Source organism: Cetorhinus maximus, chromosome 11, assembly GCF_964194155.1.
Source record: "Cetorhinus maximus chromosome 11, sCetMax3.hap1.1, whole genome shotgun sequence".
Classification (NCBI taxonomy): domain Eukaryota; kingdom Metazoa; phylum Chordata; class Chondrichthyes; order Lamniformes; family Cetorhinidae; genus Cetorhinus; species Cetorhinus maximus.
The window spans coordinates 66239363-66258920 of NC_135889.1; the positions used below are offsets into that span (position 1 = coordinate 66239363).

The following is a 19558-nucleotide window of genomic DNA, read 5'->3' on the forward strand; positions in this document are numbered from 1 at the left end:
CACACACAAATTACCACTGTCGTCCTTGATGGGCCCGACTCTTTCCCTAGTTATCCTCTTATTCTTAATGTACTTGTAAAATAACTTCGGATTTTCCTTTATTTTACCTGCCAATGTTTTTTCATGCCCCCTTTTTGCTCTCCTAATTTCCTTTTTAATTTCCCCCCTACACATTCTATACCCTTCTAGGGCTTCTGCTGTTTTGAGCCCTCGGTATCTGCCATAAGCCTCCCTTTTTCTCTTTATCCAATCCTGTATATCCCTCGACATCCAGGGTTCCCTGGATTTGTTGGTCCCACTCTTCGTCTTTACTGGAATAGGTTGGCCCTGTATTCCCCCTATTTCCTTCTTGAATGAGTCCCACTGCTCTGACGCAGATTTACCTAAAAGTAGCTGCTCCCAGTCCACTCCGGCCAAATCATATCTGATCCTATTAAAATCGGCATTCTCCCAATTTAGAACACTGATTTCTGGCTCATCCTTGTCCTTTCCCATAACAACCTTGAATCTAATGGAGTTATGATCACTATCTGCAAAATGCTCCCCCACTGATACCTCTACCACTTGCCCAGCTTCATCCCCTAAAATTGTCCAGGATCGCCCCCTCTCTTGGAGGACCTTCTTGGTCCTGGCTTAAAAAGCTCTCCTGGATGCATTTTAAGAATTTCACCTATCACACTATGACTAACTCAGTTAATGTTGGGGAAGTTGAAATCTCCCACTATTACTACCCTATTATTTTTACACTTCCCTGAAATTTGCCTACATACCTGCTCTTCTATTTCTCTCTGACTGTTTGGGGGCCTATAGTACACTCCCAGTAATGTGATTGCTCCTTTTTTGTTTTTTAGTTCTACCCATTTGACTTCATTTGAGGAGCCTTCTAAGATGTCATCCCTCCTTACTGCTTTAATTGATTCCTTGATCAATATTGCGATATCCCCTCCTCTTTTACCTCCTTCCCTGTCTTGCCTGAAGACCCTATATCCTGGAATATTGAACTGCCTATCCTGCCCCTCTCTCAATCATGTCTCTGTGACAGCAATGACATCATACTTCCGTGTGTTAATTTGTGCCCTCAACTCATCTGCCTTATTCGTCAGACTCCTTGTATTAAAATAAATACCATCCAACCTTGCCAAGCTCCCTTGTGCCTTAACTGGCCTATAATTTCTATGTCTTCCAGACTCACTTGCCCTCTTTTCTAATTTTGGCTGTGCATCTACCCCTGCTGAACCTCCTCTCAGGATCCCATCCCCCTCCTAAGTTTGTTTAAACCCTCCCCAACAGCACTAGCAAACCTCCCCGCAAGGATGTCGGTCCCATTCCGGTTCAGGTGCAACCCGTCTGCCTTGTACAGGTCCCACCGCCCCCAGTAACAGTCCCAATGTCCCAGAAATCTAAAGCCCTCCCTCCTGCACCATCTCTCCAGCCACGCATTCATCTGGACTAACCTCCTATTTCTATACTCACTAGTGCATGGCACCAGAAGTAATCCAGAGATTACTACCTTTGAGGTCCTGTTTTTTAATCTGCTTCCTAGCTCCCTAAATTCTGCCTGCAGGACCTCATCCCTCTTTTCACCTATGTCGTTGGTACCAATATGTACCACGCTCTCTGTCTGTTTGCCCTCCCTTTTTAGAATGCCCTGCAGCCGTTCAGTGATATCCTTGACTCTGGCACCAGGGAGGCAACATACCATTCTGGAGTCACGTCTACGGCCGCAGAAACGCCTGTCTGTTTCCCTTACTATCGAGCCTCCTACCACTATTGCTCTTCCCCTCTTTTTACTCCCCCCTGTGCAGCTGAGCCACTCAGTGCCATGAGCGTGGCTGCACTCCCCAGAGGGATCATCACTCTCACCGTTCTCGAGCAAGATGCGCTCTGGAGATTTCCTGACTACCTGCCTGACACCTTCTGACTGATGGTCACCCATTCCCTCTCTATCTACACTTCCGTAAACTGTGGGATGACCATGTCTGAAAATGTGCTATCCACGAAATTCTCAGCCTCGTGGATGCACCTCAGTTCCTCCAGCTGCTGCTCAAGCTCTGAAACTCGGAGCTCATGTAGCTGCAGCTGATGGCACTTCCTGCACACGTGGTCGGTCAGAGCGCAAGGAGCATCTAGGACTTCGGACATGTTGTAGGTGGTACATAACATGGGACTGAGCTGCCTTGCCAGGCCTCTAATTGAAAAAGAACCCCTTACTTTAAGTTAAATACAGTAAGAAAACTTTAAATGATTTATGTACTTAAAATGAAAACTAGAACTCTTACCTTTCCTTCACTTAATCTATTTCAAACTGGAAAAAAACACTTACCCACTACTCACCAATCAGCTTTCACCTTGGTGCTGAGGTCATTTTTGAAGCTTCCCCGCACTCACGCTGGTTCTGATCTCTCCGCTGCTCTCTCGTGCTGTCTTGTGATGTTCTCTAAGTTGGCGGGCCAGTAGGAGACCCTCCAGTTCTGAAGAGGCAACAAACTCCACTTTTGGAGAAGTGAGCAAGAGGGACCCCAAGATGGTGGCGTGCTCTCCCCAACTTTTTAACTTAAAGAAAAATAATGGCCTCAGCAACCAGGCCACGATTGTGGTGGGCCAACTCCTCCATAGAATTGTGGCTGCAACTGAAGCCAGACAGGCAGGGAGGGTCTATAAACCTGTCTAGAGTGCTGGTCCTCTGGTCTGCTGCCAGGAAGCCAGGCAACTACAATGTTTCTAGATGCCTTTAGAGATCTGGACGCTGATTGGGGAAAATTGTAGTTGGCCTCTGACAGTAGGCCTTATTAGGCCTTTAACAAAGTCAGTTGGTTACCTGCTGCTTGCAAGTGGGGAACCGCACTGACCCCTCATCCGGCCTCCAGGAAAATGGCCTGGGGGTGGATGGAGCTGGGAAACTGGCGTACGGCCAATGGTGCAAAGTTATGCACCTACCTGCCTTTGTGTCTGTCCCCATCAGTCCTAAAAATACAACTTAATATTTAGTATAAATTCATTATTACTTCTTACTGTTGTATTCTGTACTTCAGTTTCTAAAATTGAACTTTCTACAGAGCTTTTGTTATGAATTTATCTACCTTAGACTTTGAGGAAATTTTATGTGAACACCCAAGTCTCTCTGTTCATCCACGCTATTCAGTGTCTTTCCAGTAAGTGTACACTTCTATAACTTGGTTTTCTTCCCAAAATGTACCATGTCATTCAACCAAGTTAGGTTGCATCTGCCTTCCTTTCTGCCAGCCTCTCTAGGGCTTATTGAAATCTTTTGCATTCCTCTTCACTGTTTACCAAATCTCCTATTTTTGTGTTGTCAGCAACTTTTGAGATTGGTGTTTCCTGTGCCAAATCCAATCATTTATATATACCAAGAATAAAAGTGGCTCTGGAACTAACCCTGGAGTGCGCCACTTGTAATCTTCTCCAAGCAAAATCCTAACTCTTTGGGTTGAATTTTTCTGACACGATAGAGATGGGTTGGAAGTGGGGTTGTGCAGGAAAATAAGGGGTAGCCGTGTCAGGATGGCTCCCAGATATATTCCCACCTTGGGGCTTTTCCCAGGGTGGGCTGGGAACCAGGTCAGCTTCTTCCTCCACAGAGGTGGGTTGCCAATTATACAATTAAGGCCCCACCTAGAAGCCATTTTGCACAGGCGATGGTATTTTACCAATATCGGAGTGGCTCCCTCTTGCTGCTTTCAGAATAATAAATGGGAATTATACTTCTAGCTTGTGCAGGTGGCTACATACTGTGTCTGCATGCCTGCTAGTTCAGTACTGCATTTCAGAGGTAAAGTGAATAGGGAACCAGAGTTGTACAGCCCATTTTACAAGGCTTTAGGTGTTGCCTTGAAACTGTTTAAATCTAAGAAACATAGCACAGTGAGAAAACTGTAGACAAAAATGCTTAATTGTTAATCAAAATGATTTGAAATTATGGTATTGCAATTAGATTACTGCAATTTGTATTCTGACTCACTTGACATTGCTTTTTTTGACAGAATATTATGAGAGATATAAATTTGTCAAATGCACTTTTGTCCAATTAGGCAGAGAATGGAATTCAGGAGATGCAGTGTTGTTCGTTAGATACTGATTGGATATATTTTCACCCAGATGATTCCGGAAGGATCATGCATATTGGACCAACACAAATTAAGTAAGTTTATATAATTACGTTCATTTTAATCAGCAAGTGGACTGTCTTTTAATTTTGAGAGAGGGTTCTGTACTTTCCTCCTAAATTCCACCTGTTTTCAAGTAGAAGTGGGTGTAAAATGGGGTGAGGAGACCTCTTGTTGAATAATAAGGATGTATGAATAATCAGCCTCCCAGAGGAAATGGGAATAGGAAAACCAATACAAGTATTAAACATAACCTACCTCAGTTGTTACAATTTTCCACTGTCTAAGAGATTGAGAAAGTACATCGCTCAGAAAATCCAAATCTAATCTCAACTAGCAATCTTAGAATAATTAAAATGCGAGATTACATGAACTCAACCTAACAACATATGATCTATGGCCTTCAATACAAAATGCAAAATACAAATATATTGTAAATTTAGGAGACCTGCATTTTGCAATGTGTTGTATTTTTGTATACTGAAATGTTCATAATTGTGCCATCATTTTATTATTTTAAACTTGATTTTTAATGATTTACTATAGCTATATTATGAATTATAATTACTAGTTTTATTATTATCGTCATCACAATTCGGCATCTGCCAGCATGGTGACTTTCAATAAACTAATTATCTACCTATCATTAGACAGATGTGGGAGAATCTAGATTTTGGATAGCTCGCTTGTGAAATCTGAAAACTTATCCCAAGATCAAAAATTTAAGATAAACTGAAGTCAAACTACAACCAGACTAATGTACTATTATATCCAGCTATTGTCAAAATTAAGGGTGGAATCGTCCAGACCCGTTGGCGGTGTGAATGGACAATATGATGAGAAGGCCAAAAATTGGATTTACACCGTCGTGAAACCAGTTTGCGATTGTCCACTCCGCCTGTCAATGGCAGGCTGCGTTTCCCACCACTGCATGTCAAGAACCTAATTTCAATACTTTAGTATCTCGTTATCAGCCCTGCTTGCCAGAATCATCTCCCCACTCTGGATTATCTGGGCATATCGACATGCTGGCGAGCTGCACTGCTTTGGGCAGCGCTCACAGTCATCAGTGCCAGGCTTCACAGGCAGCACCACATCCCTTTTAGGGGGCTCACGGGCAGGTCTCTGCCTACCAGACCAGCCATAATGCAGGAGTAGCTTTTCAAGGGCTTGCTTGGGGAAGGGGGAGAAGTGGCCTCAGGCAAGTGAAGAGGTTGCAGGACGAGGGCTGTACTGGGGAAGGGGGGTATCCCAGGATGTGTCTGGGGGAACGTGTTGATCTGTGCAAGTGGCCGCAAGATGGTGAGGGCTGAGGAGGCAGTCTCCAGAGTAGATGAGGCCAGATGGAGATGTGAGGGTATGTGTGAGAGAGTGAGCGGTGATGTCCCTTGAGCTGGCAGTGAGTGAGATGCCATTGAATGTGTGATGGGCTTGAGTGTGTGAGTTTAGAGTGATGAGATGGTTGCCTTACCTTGGCGGCACGGATCAGATCATTTGTCCGTTTTCTGCACTGGATGGCCGACCTCTTGTATGCAGTGTTGGCACTGACCACCTCTGCCATTGCCTCCCAAACCGGAGTGGTGAGACTGATAGGCCTCCTGCGGACAGAGTGTGGGTAGACGACATTGGCAGGCCTCCACTGTGTCCAGGAGACGTACCAGGGATGCGTCACTGAATCGGGGTGCTGCACGAAAACCCACCATTGCAGCAGGCGGGTAAAACATTACAAACAAGGAACAGGAGTAGGCCATTCAGCCCCTCAAGCCTGTGCCACCATTTAATAAGATCATGGCTGATCTGATAGTAACCTCAAATCTACATCCTGCCTACCCTGATAATGATGGTCCTTGCTTACCAAAAATCTATCCATCTCTGCCTTAAAAATATTCAAAGACTCTGCTTCCACTGCCTTTTCAGGATGAGAGTTCCAAAGACTCACGACCCTCAGAGAAAAAATTTTGCCTCATCTCTGTTTTAAATGAGCGACCCTTTATCTTTAAACAGTGACCCCTAGTTCTAGATTTTCCCACAAGGGGAAACATCCTCTCCACATCCACCCTGTCAAGACTCCTCAGGATCTTATATGTTTCAAGCAAGTCACCTCTTCTAAACTCCAGCGGATATAAGCCTAGCTTGTCTAACCTTTCCTCATTAGACAACCTGCCTATTCCAGGTATTAGTCTGGTAAACCTTCTCTGAACTGCTTCCTACGCATTTACATTCTATTAGCTTTCCTAATTACTTGCTGTACCTACATGTTAGCCATTTGTGATTCATGCACTAAGACACCCAGATCCCTCTGCATCTCAGAGCTCTGCAATTATTTATTTATTTAGATAAAATGCTTCTCTTTCATTCTTCCTGCCAAAATGGACAATTTCACATTTTCCCATATTACACTCCATTTGCCAGATCTTTGCCCACTCACTTAACCTATTTTACCTTTTCGTAGCCTCCTTATATCTTCTTCACAATTTACTTTCCTACCTATCTTTGTGTCATCAGCAAATTTGACAACCATTCCATCCATCCCTTCAAGTCATTTATATAAATTGTAAACAGTTGAGGTCCCAGTGCTAATCTCTGTGGCACACCACTCATTACATCTTGCCAACCTGAAAAAGACACATTTATGCTTACTCTCTGTTTCCTGTTAGTGAGCCAATCTTTTATCCATGCCAATACGTTACCACCTATACCATGAACTTTTATGTTCCACAATAACCTTTGATGTGGCACTTTATCAAATGCCCGTTACTACACTTCGTGCAAATCTGGGACGATTCCACCCTAAGAGTAAGAGACATATTTTTAGCTTGTTTCACCAGAGGGAAAATCAGGAAAAGGTACCTCTAGCAGCAGGAAAAAATATATAAAATTCAGAGCCTGTTCAGAAGACTGACGTCAGTCGTAGGGAAAATGCTAGAATCTATTATAAAGGATGTGATAACTGGACGCTTAGAAAATAATGGTCGGATTGAACAGAGTCAACATGGATTCATGAAAGGAAGTCACGTTTGACAAACCTGTTGGGAGTTTTTTGAGAATGTAACTGGCAGAATACATAAGGGGGCAACTATTAGATGTGACATATTTGGGTTTTTAGAAGGCTTTTGATAAGGTCCAACACAGGAGGTTAGTAAACAAAATTAGAGAAATTAAGAAAGCATTTAAAGTTATTGAAGAACTTAAAATATCTATTACTGGCTGATGTATCCCTGTTATTGTGCAAAATATTTCCTTTACGATTTATAACACGTAGATAGACATTTGTTATCAATTATGCTAACACTGCTTTCCAGTGTGTTGCAGCTGTCTGAAAAATCTGAAGGTGTACAGAGGTGGCAGGTTTCACGAGCCTTTACTATTTATTCTGCAAGAGAAAGAGAGGTAAGTAGTAACTTTTAATAGTTGAGATTGGGAAACTCCTGATGGGTTCTGAGGGAAATTCATAAAGATGCAGAGCTCATTCCAGGTAGTGACTGCTGCCATTGTCATTGGGTCTTATGGGCCTCTGTGAGTCTACACTCAAGAAATTTGAAACCATTCAGAATAAAGCACCCGTTTGATCGGCACTCAATCCACCGCCTTCAACATTCACTCCCTTCACTGGAGCATAGTGACAGCAGCTTGTACCATCTACAAGATACACTGCAATAACTCGCCACAGCTCCTTCGACAGCACTTTCCAAACCCACAACCTGTATCAAATAGAAGGATAAGGGCAGCAGATGCATGGGAACACCACCAGCTGGAAATTTCCCTCCAAGCCACATACTGACTTGGAATATGACCTGAATTTTTCAGGCGGCAGGCGGGGGCGGTCATAGAGCTGCCTCAGAGATTGAATCGATATTGAAATAATTAAATAAATAGAGAAAAAATTTAATTAAACATGTCCCCTCATCCCCTAATGTGACATGTTTTTATATCTCAGAATTTTTATTTATTTATTTAATAAAAGCTTTAGGAAACCTCATCCCGCTCGTGGATGAGGTTTCCTAAAAAACGTAAAGGCTGCTTGGCTTTTTCGCATGCCTGCCAACCTTAAGGTTGGATGGGCAGCATTAACAATTACATTAATTACTTCCTTAATGGCCTTACTAGGCCGTTTATATAGCCAACTCCGCACGCGCCCGCCAAACGAAACAGCGCAATGAAGTTGAGATGCATGCCTGACGTCATCAAGTGTCATTTTACACGTCGGCGTATCGGGCCAGCCCCTGCACACTGACTGAAAAATCCTGCCCTATATTGCTGTTCTTTCACCATCACTGGGTCAAAATCCTGGCACTCCCTCCCTAACAGCACTGGGTGTACCTATACCATATGTACTGGAGCCATTCAAGAAGGTTTTGCACTACTGCCTTCTCAACACTAATTAAGGATGGGCAGTAAATGCTGGCCTTGCCAGCAACGCTGACATCCCAAGAACAAATAAAAAGAATGAATGGAAAAATCATGAATAGCTGCCATATGAAAGGAAAGGGGGGGAAAAAAGAGAGAAGCAGGAGAGAAAAACCAAACTAGCAAAGAAAAAGGAGACAAAATGGGGGCAGGAGTTAAATCTAAAATTGTTGAATTTGATATTGAGTCCAGAAGGCTGTAAAGTGCCCAGTCAAATGATGAGGTTATGTTCCTCGAGCTTGTGTTGAGCTTCATTGCAACACTGCAGAAGGACTAGACTAAAAGGTTGGAGTGGGAACAAGATGGAGAATTAAAAGAGCAGGCAACTGGAAGCACAGGGTCATGCTTGTAAAGTGGCCACCTAGTCTGTGTTTGGTCTCCCCAATGCAGAGGAATCACTGTTTCATCTGGAAATTGTGTTTGGGGCCTTAGACGTTGAGAATGGAGGAGGTGTTACCTCTCCTGTGCTTGCATGGGAGGTGCCAAGGGAATGAGTTATTGGGAGTGACTGAGGAGTGGACTAGGGTATCGTGGAGGGAACAGTCCTTGTGGAAAAGGGAGAAGATGTGTTTGATGGTGGCATCGTCATGCTGGTCAAGGAGGAGGATAATGTGTTGAATATGGAGACTGATGGATTGGAAGATGAGGACAAAGGAAAACCTGTCATTGTTCCAGGAGGGAGGGGAATGGATGAAAGCAGAAGTGCGTGAAATAGAACGGACACAGTCGAGGGCCTTGTCAGCCACAGGGTTGGGTGTATAGAAAATGGGGTGTGAGGAAGTGTAGCCAAGATAGCTGTGATACTCAGTTGGCTTAAAGTGAATATGGATTGATAGCTTATCTCCAGAAATGGTGACCGAGAAGTCTAGGAAAGGAAGTGATGATTCAGAGATAGGTGAAGGCAAGAGAAAGATAAAAATTGGAAGCAAAGTTGAAATTTTCGAATTTAGGGTGAGCACAGGAAATGGCACTTATACAGTCATCAATGTAAAGAATTAGAATAAAGAATGTTTCACATATCCAAAAGCAAGGAGGTTATATTAAACTTGCCTTGAATACTGGTTTGGCTTCAACTGGAGTATTGTGTCCAGTTCTGGCTGCCACACTTTAGGAAGGATTTCAAGGCAATTGAGAGGGTGCAGAAAAGATTCACGAGAATAGTTCCAGGGCTGAGGAACTTCAGTTACATAGATTGAAGAAGTTGGGACTGTTTTCCTTGGATAAGAGAAGGTTGAGAGGAGATTTGATAGAGGTATTCAAAATCACGAGGGTTTTGGATCTAGACAGAGCAGATAGGGAGAAACTGTTCCCATTGGTGGAAGGATCAAGAACCAGAGGACACAGATTTAAGGTAATTGGGAAAAGAAGCAATGGCGACGAGGAAAATCCTTTTCACACAGCGAGTGGTTAAGGTCTGAAATGCACTACCTGAGAGTCTGATGGAGGCAAGTTAAATCGAGGTATTCAAGAGAAAATTGGATTATTATTTGAAAAGGAAAAATGTGCAGAGCTACAGGGAGAGGGTTAGGGAATGACCTAGGGTAAGTTGCTGTCGCAGAGAGCCAGCACAGATACAACAGGCCGAATAGCCCCCTGTGCTGTAACTGTTCTGTGATGTCCCACAAGAAGAAGAAGTTGAGTCAGGTGGAGGAGATGGTGGATGGAGACTTGGCGGGCCTCCATTCAAGGAAGAAGGGTTCATAGCATGGCCAAACAGGTTGATTATCAACCAGTAAATCCTTCCAATACGCCTATGGCAGGCTGTAAGAGCGGGAGAGTCTCCTCGTCAGCCAGAACCTACAGAAGGCAACGGCAAACCACTGCATAGTTGCCAACCATAACCATGGGCCAACACGCATGGTTACGTTTTATAATCTAGTGAAACACAGCACCCAATTTGCACTCAGCACAAACAACCATGTGATAATGATCAGATAATCTGTTTATGGTGGTGGTGATTGAGGAATAAATATTGGCCAGACTCTGCTATTCAATTAGTGCCATGGGAATTTTTACATGCACCTGAGAGGGAAGATGGGATCTTGATTTAATATCTTCCAACACTGCACCGCTTACTCAGTATAGTACCCAGGATCAGCTTTGATTACGGGGTTAAAATCTTTAGTGATATCCATGTGACTCCTGATGAATTAGAGCTTGGTGTGAGCATGTTGGGTGAGACAGGATTGTTCTCAACTGTGATATCCCCATGATAAAATTGTGTACACAAATGATCACTACTTGTGAGTGATACTGGAGGACAGTCAGCACACATAGGATCATGCTCCAGCATGAATCAGTGTCATCCAAAGGAGGAGACAATTGTCACCAAAATAAGTTCAGTACCAGCTAAGATTCCAATCAGTTTCTCTAACTCCAACATTGATGTAATGTTCCCATTCCAGCTAAGGGAGGAGAAACTGACCACCTTCCAAGGCTCTGCCAACACTACTTCATAATTAGCTTCTGGGCCAGGTAGAATACTTGTTAGACTTACTCAAAAAATAAAACACCTACCCTGCCCCCAACTACCGTCCTGCAACACACAGTTAGTAGAAATAACTGCATGATTTATATTCCCTCCCATTGTGGGGTGCCCTGCTCTTCCCACAATAAACAAACACCTATAAGAAGTAACCTAACCTGAATAATTCAGCATTTGCCTGGAAGTGGGGAAATACTAGGAGGTTCAAACAGCATAATTTTGCACCTAACATCAAGAAAACTGACCATGAATGGGAAAAAGACTAACACAGAAGAGAAATAAGCCAACACCAATCCACCTTAAAACAGATAAGGATAACAATCGAACTGCTAACTAGCATAAGCAGATTCCATTCCACAATCAAATCGCAGGGAACTGAGCCCAAACAAATTGCTCCAACTGCTTAATATATGCTGCCACTGGTACATGTATAGCTATGACAATAAATCTAATTTACCATTGTATTCTCCCACCAAGAAAAATGTATCTATATGCACAGAAAAAATGCATCTATGCTCAAAGTTTGAGTAAAGAAAGCAAGGTGCTCTACTATGGTGCATTTAGGATGCTTGCTCACATGGTAAAGAGTTGTGAAAGTATAAAATACAGGTGAATATTTAACAAAAAGGAAACTGATATTTAACTGTTCAAAAAAATTTCTCTATTCAAGGTGGAGAGCTCGGTAAGAGTGACAGCTTATGGTCGAGTTGTGAAAAGACGATTTTCTCAATTAGACGATGATAAGTATGAGGTAATTGTAGATTTAGAATACGTCAATACGTTGGACTTATTTTCTTTTAACAGGCAAGTCTTGAAGCTTCTCATTAATGGTGGAGCAGAATTTAAACTCAGTACTCAGTTGTCATTTCAATTGAATACCTTAGCACTTTATCCAAATGTGAAATGTTCACCCCTCAGGCGCTTTTCAGTTGAAATGACCTTTACATCCTACATGTTGTTTATTCTTGTGAAATTGACTACTTTCTGAATCTGATTCTACAACTTTTTCTAATCTATACAATCTGTGTTACAGATTTATTTTTGGATATAAACTTTGCTCAATTTTGAATTTGGATGTTTTTCATTTTTGTTTCACGGGCATTGATGAAAAATTGCAGCCAGATTGAAATTATTTTTCTGCAGAGCTCATAGAAATTTGAACAGTTAGTTTATCACTTGCTTTCTAATAACTTGTCAAAAATTAGGTTAGATTCTACCAGGGGAAGAAAACTCAGACATATAGGGCTGAATTTTTAGTAACTTCCAATACTTCAGAATGCCCTCAGAGTGTAGTTGGATGTCAGGATCCTCCCGACTCAAAACATCCATTTCTCTCACATACTCCTCGATCCTTTTTACACTTCACAAACCCCTAGATTGTGTTCCACAGCCTTATTCCGTACATTGCTCCAAGATTTTGAGAACTACCACCCCCTTTGCCCAAAGTACACGTGGCAGATGAAGCATTGCTAACTCTCTACCCTTGTTTAATGGCTGGTGAAGTGAACATTCTGTTGAAGGAGGTGTGTGTAAGAATACTTGTTCTGCTTAGACTATAATACCTGCTTGATAGCGGAACAAATGAGATAGAAAATGGTACACAAAGAAATGTTGCAAGGTAAAACCACCAAATTACAATGTTGGCAGTCCAAGATTCCATGGCACAAAGCCTTGTCTGTCAACCTGTTCCACGTTTCCTGTTTGCCCATTCCAGACACCCATTGCTGAGGCCTTAACAGTGCTGATGATACGAAGATAGATAGGAAAGCAAGTTGCAGGAGGACACGGAGTCTGCAAAGGGATATAGATAGGTTAGGTGAGCGGGCAAAAGTTTAGCAAATGGAGTATAATGTAGGAAAAAATTTGAGGTTGTCCACTCTGGTGAGAAGAATAGAAAAGCAGGTTATTTTTTAATTGGAGTGAGACTGCATGGTGCTGCAGTACAGAGGGATCTGGATGTCCTCATACCTTAATCACAAAACATTAGCATGCAGATAAAGCAAGTAATTAGGAAGGCAAATGGAATGTTGGCCTTTATTGGAAGGGGAATAGAGTATAAAAGTAGGTTTCTCCAAATCTCAAATTGCAGAGTATCTAAAGGTATAATGAGGCTCATGGTGAAGGCAATGAGGTCAAAGAGAACTTTTTAAATTTAGCTTCCCAACATCATGAATGCAGCAAACTGGGCAGGCAGGCATGTGATTAATAAACATGAGCTCTTGACTATCCTAAGTATGCAGTTTAACTTGAATTTATTTCTAATTATCGTTATTGGCCTAATATTAAATGTATGACATAAGTGAATTCTAAAGAGCTATGAGTGGGAATTTTATGTCCCCATTAATAATGCTGATTGAAACTCTGACATTGGCACAGATGAGTTATATGTTCAGCCCGATCAATGGACATAATTTTATCCTATGGTTCTTTATGTTATGCCCTTCAGTTATTTGATTTTAAAATGCAATTGATGTTATTGGTTAGATGGAGAAATGTTAAATATATACTTGTGGCATTGATCTTGTGGAAGAAAGTGATCTTAGAAGGAAGTTATGAATTGTGCATACAGGTACAAGTTTAACTGTGACTAATAGAAATAATTATAAGATTGTAAAACACTTGAGCATTTACTAGCATCTATAGACAACAATCGGTGCAGAAAAATGACACGTGGAAAACACTCTGCATGCCTTGTTAAAGTTATCAGTGAATTGTAATTATGAATGAAGTATTCTTATCCCTTTACTGTTTCTTCACTTTTTAAGACCTTTAAAATGGTAGACTATGAGGATGAGCTCGAACTGTTGACTGTTTTGGCAGTACCCCCAACAGACACTGAAGAAAAGGTTCATCTCAATTTTTACGACAACCAATCTGGCATCTTAATTAAGAGTGTTCCATTAAGGGAAACATGGGATGCTGTAAGTATGACCAATAAATTGCCATTTAATGTATTTTTTGTTTGGTGCCTTGTTGAAGCACCATAGAATTTGACATGTATTCATACTTATGATTTCTCCACATTGAGTTACCAGTCTTAGTCTTGTCACCATGGTACAGAGACCAAACACTTCCTCATGGATAAAGGAGATGAAAGCTGGTAAAGAGCTAGTCTGACCTGCTTTCATATGCCTTCCCATGACTTATCAGAACACCACTAATGGAAGCATGGGAGTAAGTTTGTCAGCTCATCCTCTTAACTGGGAATAGAGAATTGGTTGGGAAAATGCAGAAGGGGGAAAAGGGAGGAAGAAACCTTCATATATGCTCACTTTGAAATTGGGTGCCAGGGGTGATATCTGCCCTTGGTTATTAGCTACTAATTAGCTTTTGTTGTAGATCATTTTAATGATATACCAATGGAACACCCATTTAATCAACATCTATAGAACTTCACAATGAAGGTTGTTCTCTCAAAAATGTTTTTAATTTCGCATTCTATTTTCTGTTTATATGAACAGTTACCTTTAAGTATTTGGTTGCAGTAAGAATTATTAAAATATTTCACACTATTTAACTCATTCAAAATCCACCCACTTATACAGTTAAATCTGGCCTATGGACTTTAATACTTCCCATAGATATGAGTTACACGCTTTCTGAAGATAAACAATGCCAGCTTTCAAATCACCTCTTTAGAATTTGAGGCTGAATGGCAGTGTCTACCCCAAATATAACTTCACAATTAAATAAGGACTGGTAATAAATATTCAATCCACAGTAAAAGGGACAATGAAAACAATTTTCAATTTATAGTGTGTAGGAATGGTATTGTAGAAAGCTGCGGAGTAGATAGGATTTACAGAAGTAATGCAATGATACTGATGGTTATCTCATCAAAATATCAAAACCTAAGTTTGGTAGTATAGAACTTGAGTATTGCTGAAAAAAAAGATATATTGTCAAAACTTTTTGTCTTGCACTCATTAGGACAGAGGCACAAGAATACCATTTGTAAAGGGAACAACAAGTTATACTGCGTGAGAAGAGAGTTCTGATTGGTAGAGGCATTGCCATGGCGAATGCACCAAGGAACTGTTAACTGCCAAGCCTTTGTTTAAATTCAAACCAGGGAGGTCGACTCTGATTGGTCAAGGCATTGCCATGGGGAATGGCTGCCCCACAAGCTTTTGTTTAGTTGTCTACGCATTTCACCTTTTATTGTGCCACAAATGGAAGCTTCCACATATAGCTGTGGGTTGTTTTCAGTGTTGATACCTGTTGCCAAGCTGCTGAAGCCACATGTCATCATGGTGGTGCACACCAGTCCACAGGCTGTCATCAGCTAGTACCTCCCGGGTGCGATGATTGGTTTATGACCTTCATGACTTGCAGGCAACCTTGAAGCAGAGCTTCGGATGTCTCACTGCTCATCTGACTCTGGCTACCCCATTATACAGAGAGTCCTTAGGTGTGCAACCATTTTACAGATTGCTAATAAACTTGGGAGCTCTACATTTGTGAGGACTGCCACATTCGTGATTTTGTCCTTTCAGGATATACATATAATGCTCCATAATGTAATCACAAATATTACAGATCGCAATTTCCAGTCATATAGTCATAGAATGCTACAGTACAGAAATAGGCCATTTGGCATATCAAAACTACACTGGTGTTTTTCTCCACATTAATCTAATCCTACTCATTCTTCTCATATCCCCTTTACTCTTTAATTTTCTTTTTCAAGCAACTACATAATTCCCTTTTTAAGAAATTCTGGCCTTCAACAATGGTTTGTGGCCGAGAGCTTCATGTTCTAACCACCTGCTAAAGAAATATTTTCTAACTCCCCTTTAATTTTTGTAATTATCTTAAATTTGCACTCACTTGCAACCATCTTGCTGACAGGGAAAACAAGATTTACTTGATAAGCTTTCATAATCTTGATGACTTATCAACCTTTTAAACAAATGGCAAAATACTGCAGATGCTGGAAAACTGAAAACAAAATCAGAAAAAAAACTGGAAATGCCCAGCAGGTCAGGCAGCATCTTTGGAGAAATAGAAATTGCTATGTTGATGTTTGAGGTGCTAAGGAAGGGTCTTAAGTCAGTCAATGTTTCAAGTCTTCTGATTCTTCAGAGATGCTCCCTGACCCGCTTTTACTGTTTATTTTTATTTTTTCCCCTTTCAGCCTTCTCAGGTCTAGTGACAAAGTTCTAAAATACTGCAGTCAAAATATAAAATATTGCCGTAAATGACGTTTTCCAACACCGGCCATTTTTATTTTAAATTTCTTCCCTCCCTTGTTCTTCTGGGGAACCTGACTCCTTGCTGAGGTTTGGTTCCATAGAAATCTGTAGCCATCTGGTACCTCATCTTGATGGTCATTATTCATGTGTGAGTGTTGACAGCCTGTTCAATTGCAGAGGTTACTGCAGCTGAACCCAAACCTATTCTTACCTGGTAAACACACACATGCATTTCTGGATATTGATGAACGATAGGAATGCTAAGCAATATTCTCATTCCAAGTCGAAAGATGGTCAGCTCTGCTGCCTTTGCCTCACATGAAACTAATACAGCTATCCCAATATAGACTGGGAATCAAACCTAATTGACCTTCCAAGTTAATCCAGTGAGTAGCTAATGTGGAGAAAAAAGCATGGAAAAATGTGTGTTGCTCCCACATATCCAGTTTTACAAGATTTATTTTTATTTTGCAGACCTACAGTCATCAATTGTTTTTCGACAGAGATACTCTTGTACATATAGAACTGCTGCCACCCCGAACATTTTGCTGTCATGTTTACAAAATGGATCAACATATGGCTGAAGATGGAAATGAAAATAACCAGTGATGTATCCGAGTTTGCTAATTGTTGTTTAGAATGAATGCCATTTGATCTGGCTTTTTGTTCTTCTATTTACTTCATTTACTGCTACTGCACAACTATAATTGGAAGGTCTGAGTGAAAGGTGGGGCTATATAAATGTAAGTAAATATGCAGATACATATAAATTGGTTGACAGGTAGCTTCAGATGTTTGACTTTTTTTTAAAACAAAAGTCCCTTCAGGCAGAATAGCACTTTGTATAAACAAAATATTTTGTGCTCACAGGTTTATACAACCTAGAACTGTGAGGCATCAGTCACTTCGAACAGATGGCTGGAAATGTGCCACAAGACTGTAATACTTGCAACATTTGGATGAGATTCTGAACCAGAATAGCAAAGCTTGAATGGTTTATAAAGACATCTGAACTCTAAGAAAGTGCCACATCTTGGCTTATTCCCATCAATCTCTGCAATGTATGTATGGTTTAACAAAGGGAGATTGCACCTCCTATTATCATGGGTGAGCATAGCTTTGTATTATGTGATGGGGAGTTTAAGATGGACCCTAAAGCAAGGTTTCAGCTGTAAAAGATTCACAGAAAAGCAACACTGCTTATCAGAGAACATTCCAGAAAATATTATCTCACCTTACTGTGCAAACGCTAACTTAGACTGACTTTTTTAGGATGTTAAACATGGTAAATGTGTTTCTTTTAATTAAACTAGTCACTCTCCAAATTCTAAGTTTCTTGCTTAATTTAGCAAGATTAACCATGTGGCTTGTTAGAAGTTAATAGATTATAATTAAGCAGCTATTGGACAGACCGCTATAAGTCTCTTAAATATCTATGAGGAAGTTACAGCAGCCTTCATTGAGCTCATTCTAAAAATTACTGTTTGCTTAAAATTTTCCATTCCCAATTTTAGAAGAGTTTTAATTTTGTTTGAAATTTGTGTGTGCCTCCAAAAATTTCTAATGAATAAAGAGGAAAAAAAACATGCCTTGTCACATCCTTGAACCATCCCAGAGCACTTTACAAGCAATGGATTACTTTCAAAGCTCAGACACTTATTAGTTTGTTAATTAAAATAGTTTATTCTCTGGCAAGCCACTTTTGGTAGAATTTGTAGCTATGAAGGTCACAACATTTCAGGATATTGCTTCAGAGTAGGAAGGTGTTGACAATATCCACAGAACGCTTACCTGGGAGGAGGGCAAAGGAGAGCATGAGAGAAGAAACAAATAGAAAGCCTTTTTTAGCTACAGTCTGTTCAGCTACAGCTGCCTGCATAGACAATGCATTCCCTGAAATTTATTATGCACCAAGTCATTATAATTTGGTTATGTTTTATGTCTATTTCTTCCCCACTGCCACTTCAAAAAAGATGTAGACCTTGGTCTCCCCTGAACTCAGTATATCACTGTTGCATCCTCCTTTTCTCACTTTCTATCACAACTACAGTAGCTTCTATTTCATAGAATGAGCCAGACTGCACTCTGGGCTTTCCTCATAAAACTAAGGCAGAATACTGCTTATTCTAGTTGGGTAAAAGACTTGCATTTATATAGTATTTTTCATGACCACCAGATGTGTCAAAGCATGTTACAGTCAATTAAGCACTTTCTGAAGGGCAGTCACTGTTGTCCTGTAGGAAAAGGGGCAGCCAATTTGCACATAACTAACTCCCACAAACAGCAATGTGATAATGACCAGTTAATCTGTTTCTGTGATATTGATTGAGGGATAAATATTAGCCAAGTGCCCAGGATAATTCCCCTGCTGCTTCGGAATAGTGCCATGGGATTTTTTACATCCACATGAGCAGGCAGATGGGGCCTCGATTTAATGTTTTCCAAATGATGGAACTGCCAACAGTGCAGCACTCCCTAAGTACTGTACTGGAGTGTCAGCCTTTATTTTTGTACTCAAGCCGTGGAGTGGGACTTGGAATGTGGAACATTGTGACTCGGAGGCGAGAGTGCTCCCAACTGAGCCACAGCTGACATGAGAACTGATGAAATGAGGAAACAATGCTGAGGTACGAAACAAATGTTGGAAAAACACAGTTAATCATCAAAATTTAGTCAGAAGACGTTCTATTTTGAGTAAGACCTTATTGCAGGTGAGCAGATGATCTGCTCTTTATTATTTATTTTAATGAAAAACAGAACTAAGATCAATAGTACATGTTTTGGTTGTAAGATTATTAGGTTATTAATAAGGTTATTAATATTTAACTTCATTTAGATACCCTTCTCTGTAGTATAATAGAGTCAGAAAACTTGGAAATAGTGCACAGTATAGGAAAATGCAAAGGCAGAGGGATTCTGGATTTTGTCAAGTTTTTAAAAAGCAAGTTGACTGCAGCTAGAAAGTAAAAGACCTTGAAGGCTGCTTGTGCAAGAGACAAGACAAGAATGGAGTGTAGAGGTCTCTTTCTCTATGCAGTAAGAGACCATGGGATGTAAAAGCCCTGAGATACAGTGGTGAATATGAAGGACATTACAAAAATATGTAAGGTTAGCAACAGCCACATGAACTTTACCTGGTTCGTCAAGAAAAGCATGCTCAGAGCATGATCACCACGGAGCTGAAGATGACTGGGGTGAGGGAGGGGTTAATTAGATAAGAGCCAGGATAAAAGAGACCCTCCTGTTTGGCTTCTCTTGCAGCAACAACTAGAAACTAGAAGACGAGAGAGAGAGAGAAGCTTAAAAACCAAAGCTACAAGAGAAGTCATTGAGTGCTCCCCACTGAG

General features: G+C 41.0%; 1 protein-coding gene across 3 annotated transcripts in view; it reads left to right on the forward strand.

Moving 5' to 3' along the window:
• dcaf17 (ddb1 and cul4 associated factor 17) overlaps nucleotides 1-17787 on the forward strand; it is a 50490-nt gene extending 32703 nt beyond the window's left edge. For all 3 annotated transcript variants that reach the window (XM_078552167.1, XM_078552164.1, XM_078552166.1), the window contains exons 11-15: nucleotides 4050-4159; nucleotides 7427-7514; nucleotides 11687-11767; nucleotides 13782-13937; nucleotides 16686-17787. In XM_078552167.1, coding sequence (XP_078408293.1) covers nucleotides 4050-4159; nucleotides 7427-7514; nucleotides 11687-11767; nucleotides 13782-13937; nucleotides 16686-16820 — 570 coding nt within the window. In that variant the 3' untranslated portion in view covers nucleotides 16821-17787. The remainder of the gene's footprint in view (nucleotides 1-4049; nucleotides 4160-7426; nucleotides 7515-11686; nucleotides 11768-13781; nucleotides 13938-16685) is intronic.
• The last annotated feature ends 1771 nt before the right edge of the window (nucleotides 17788-19558 follow it).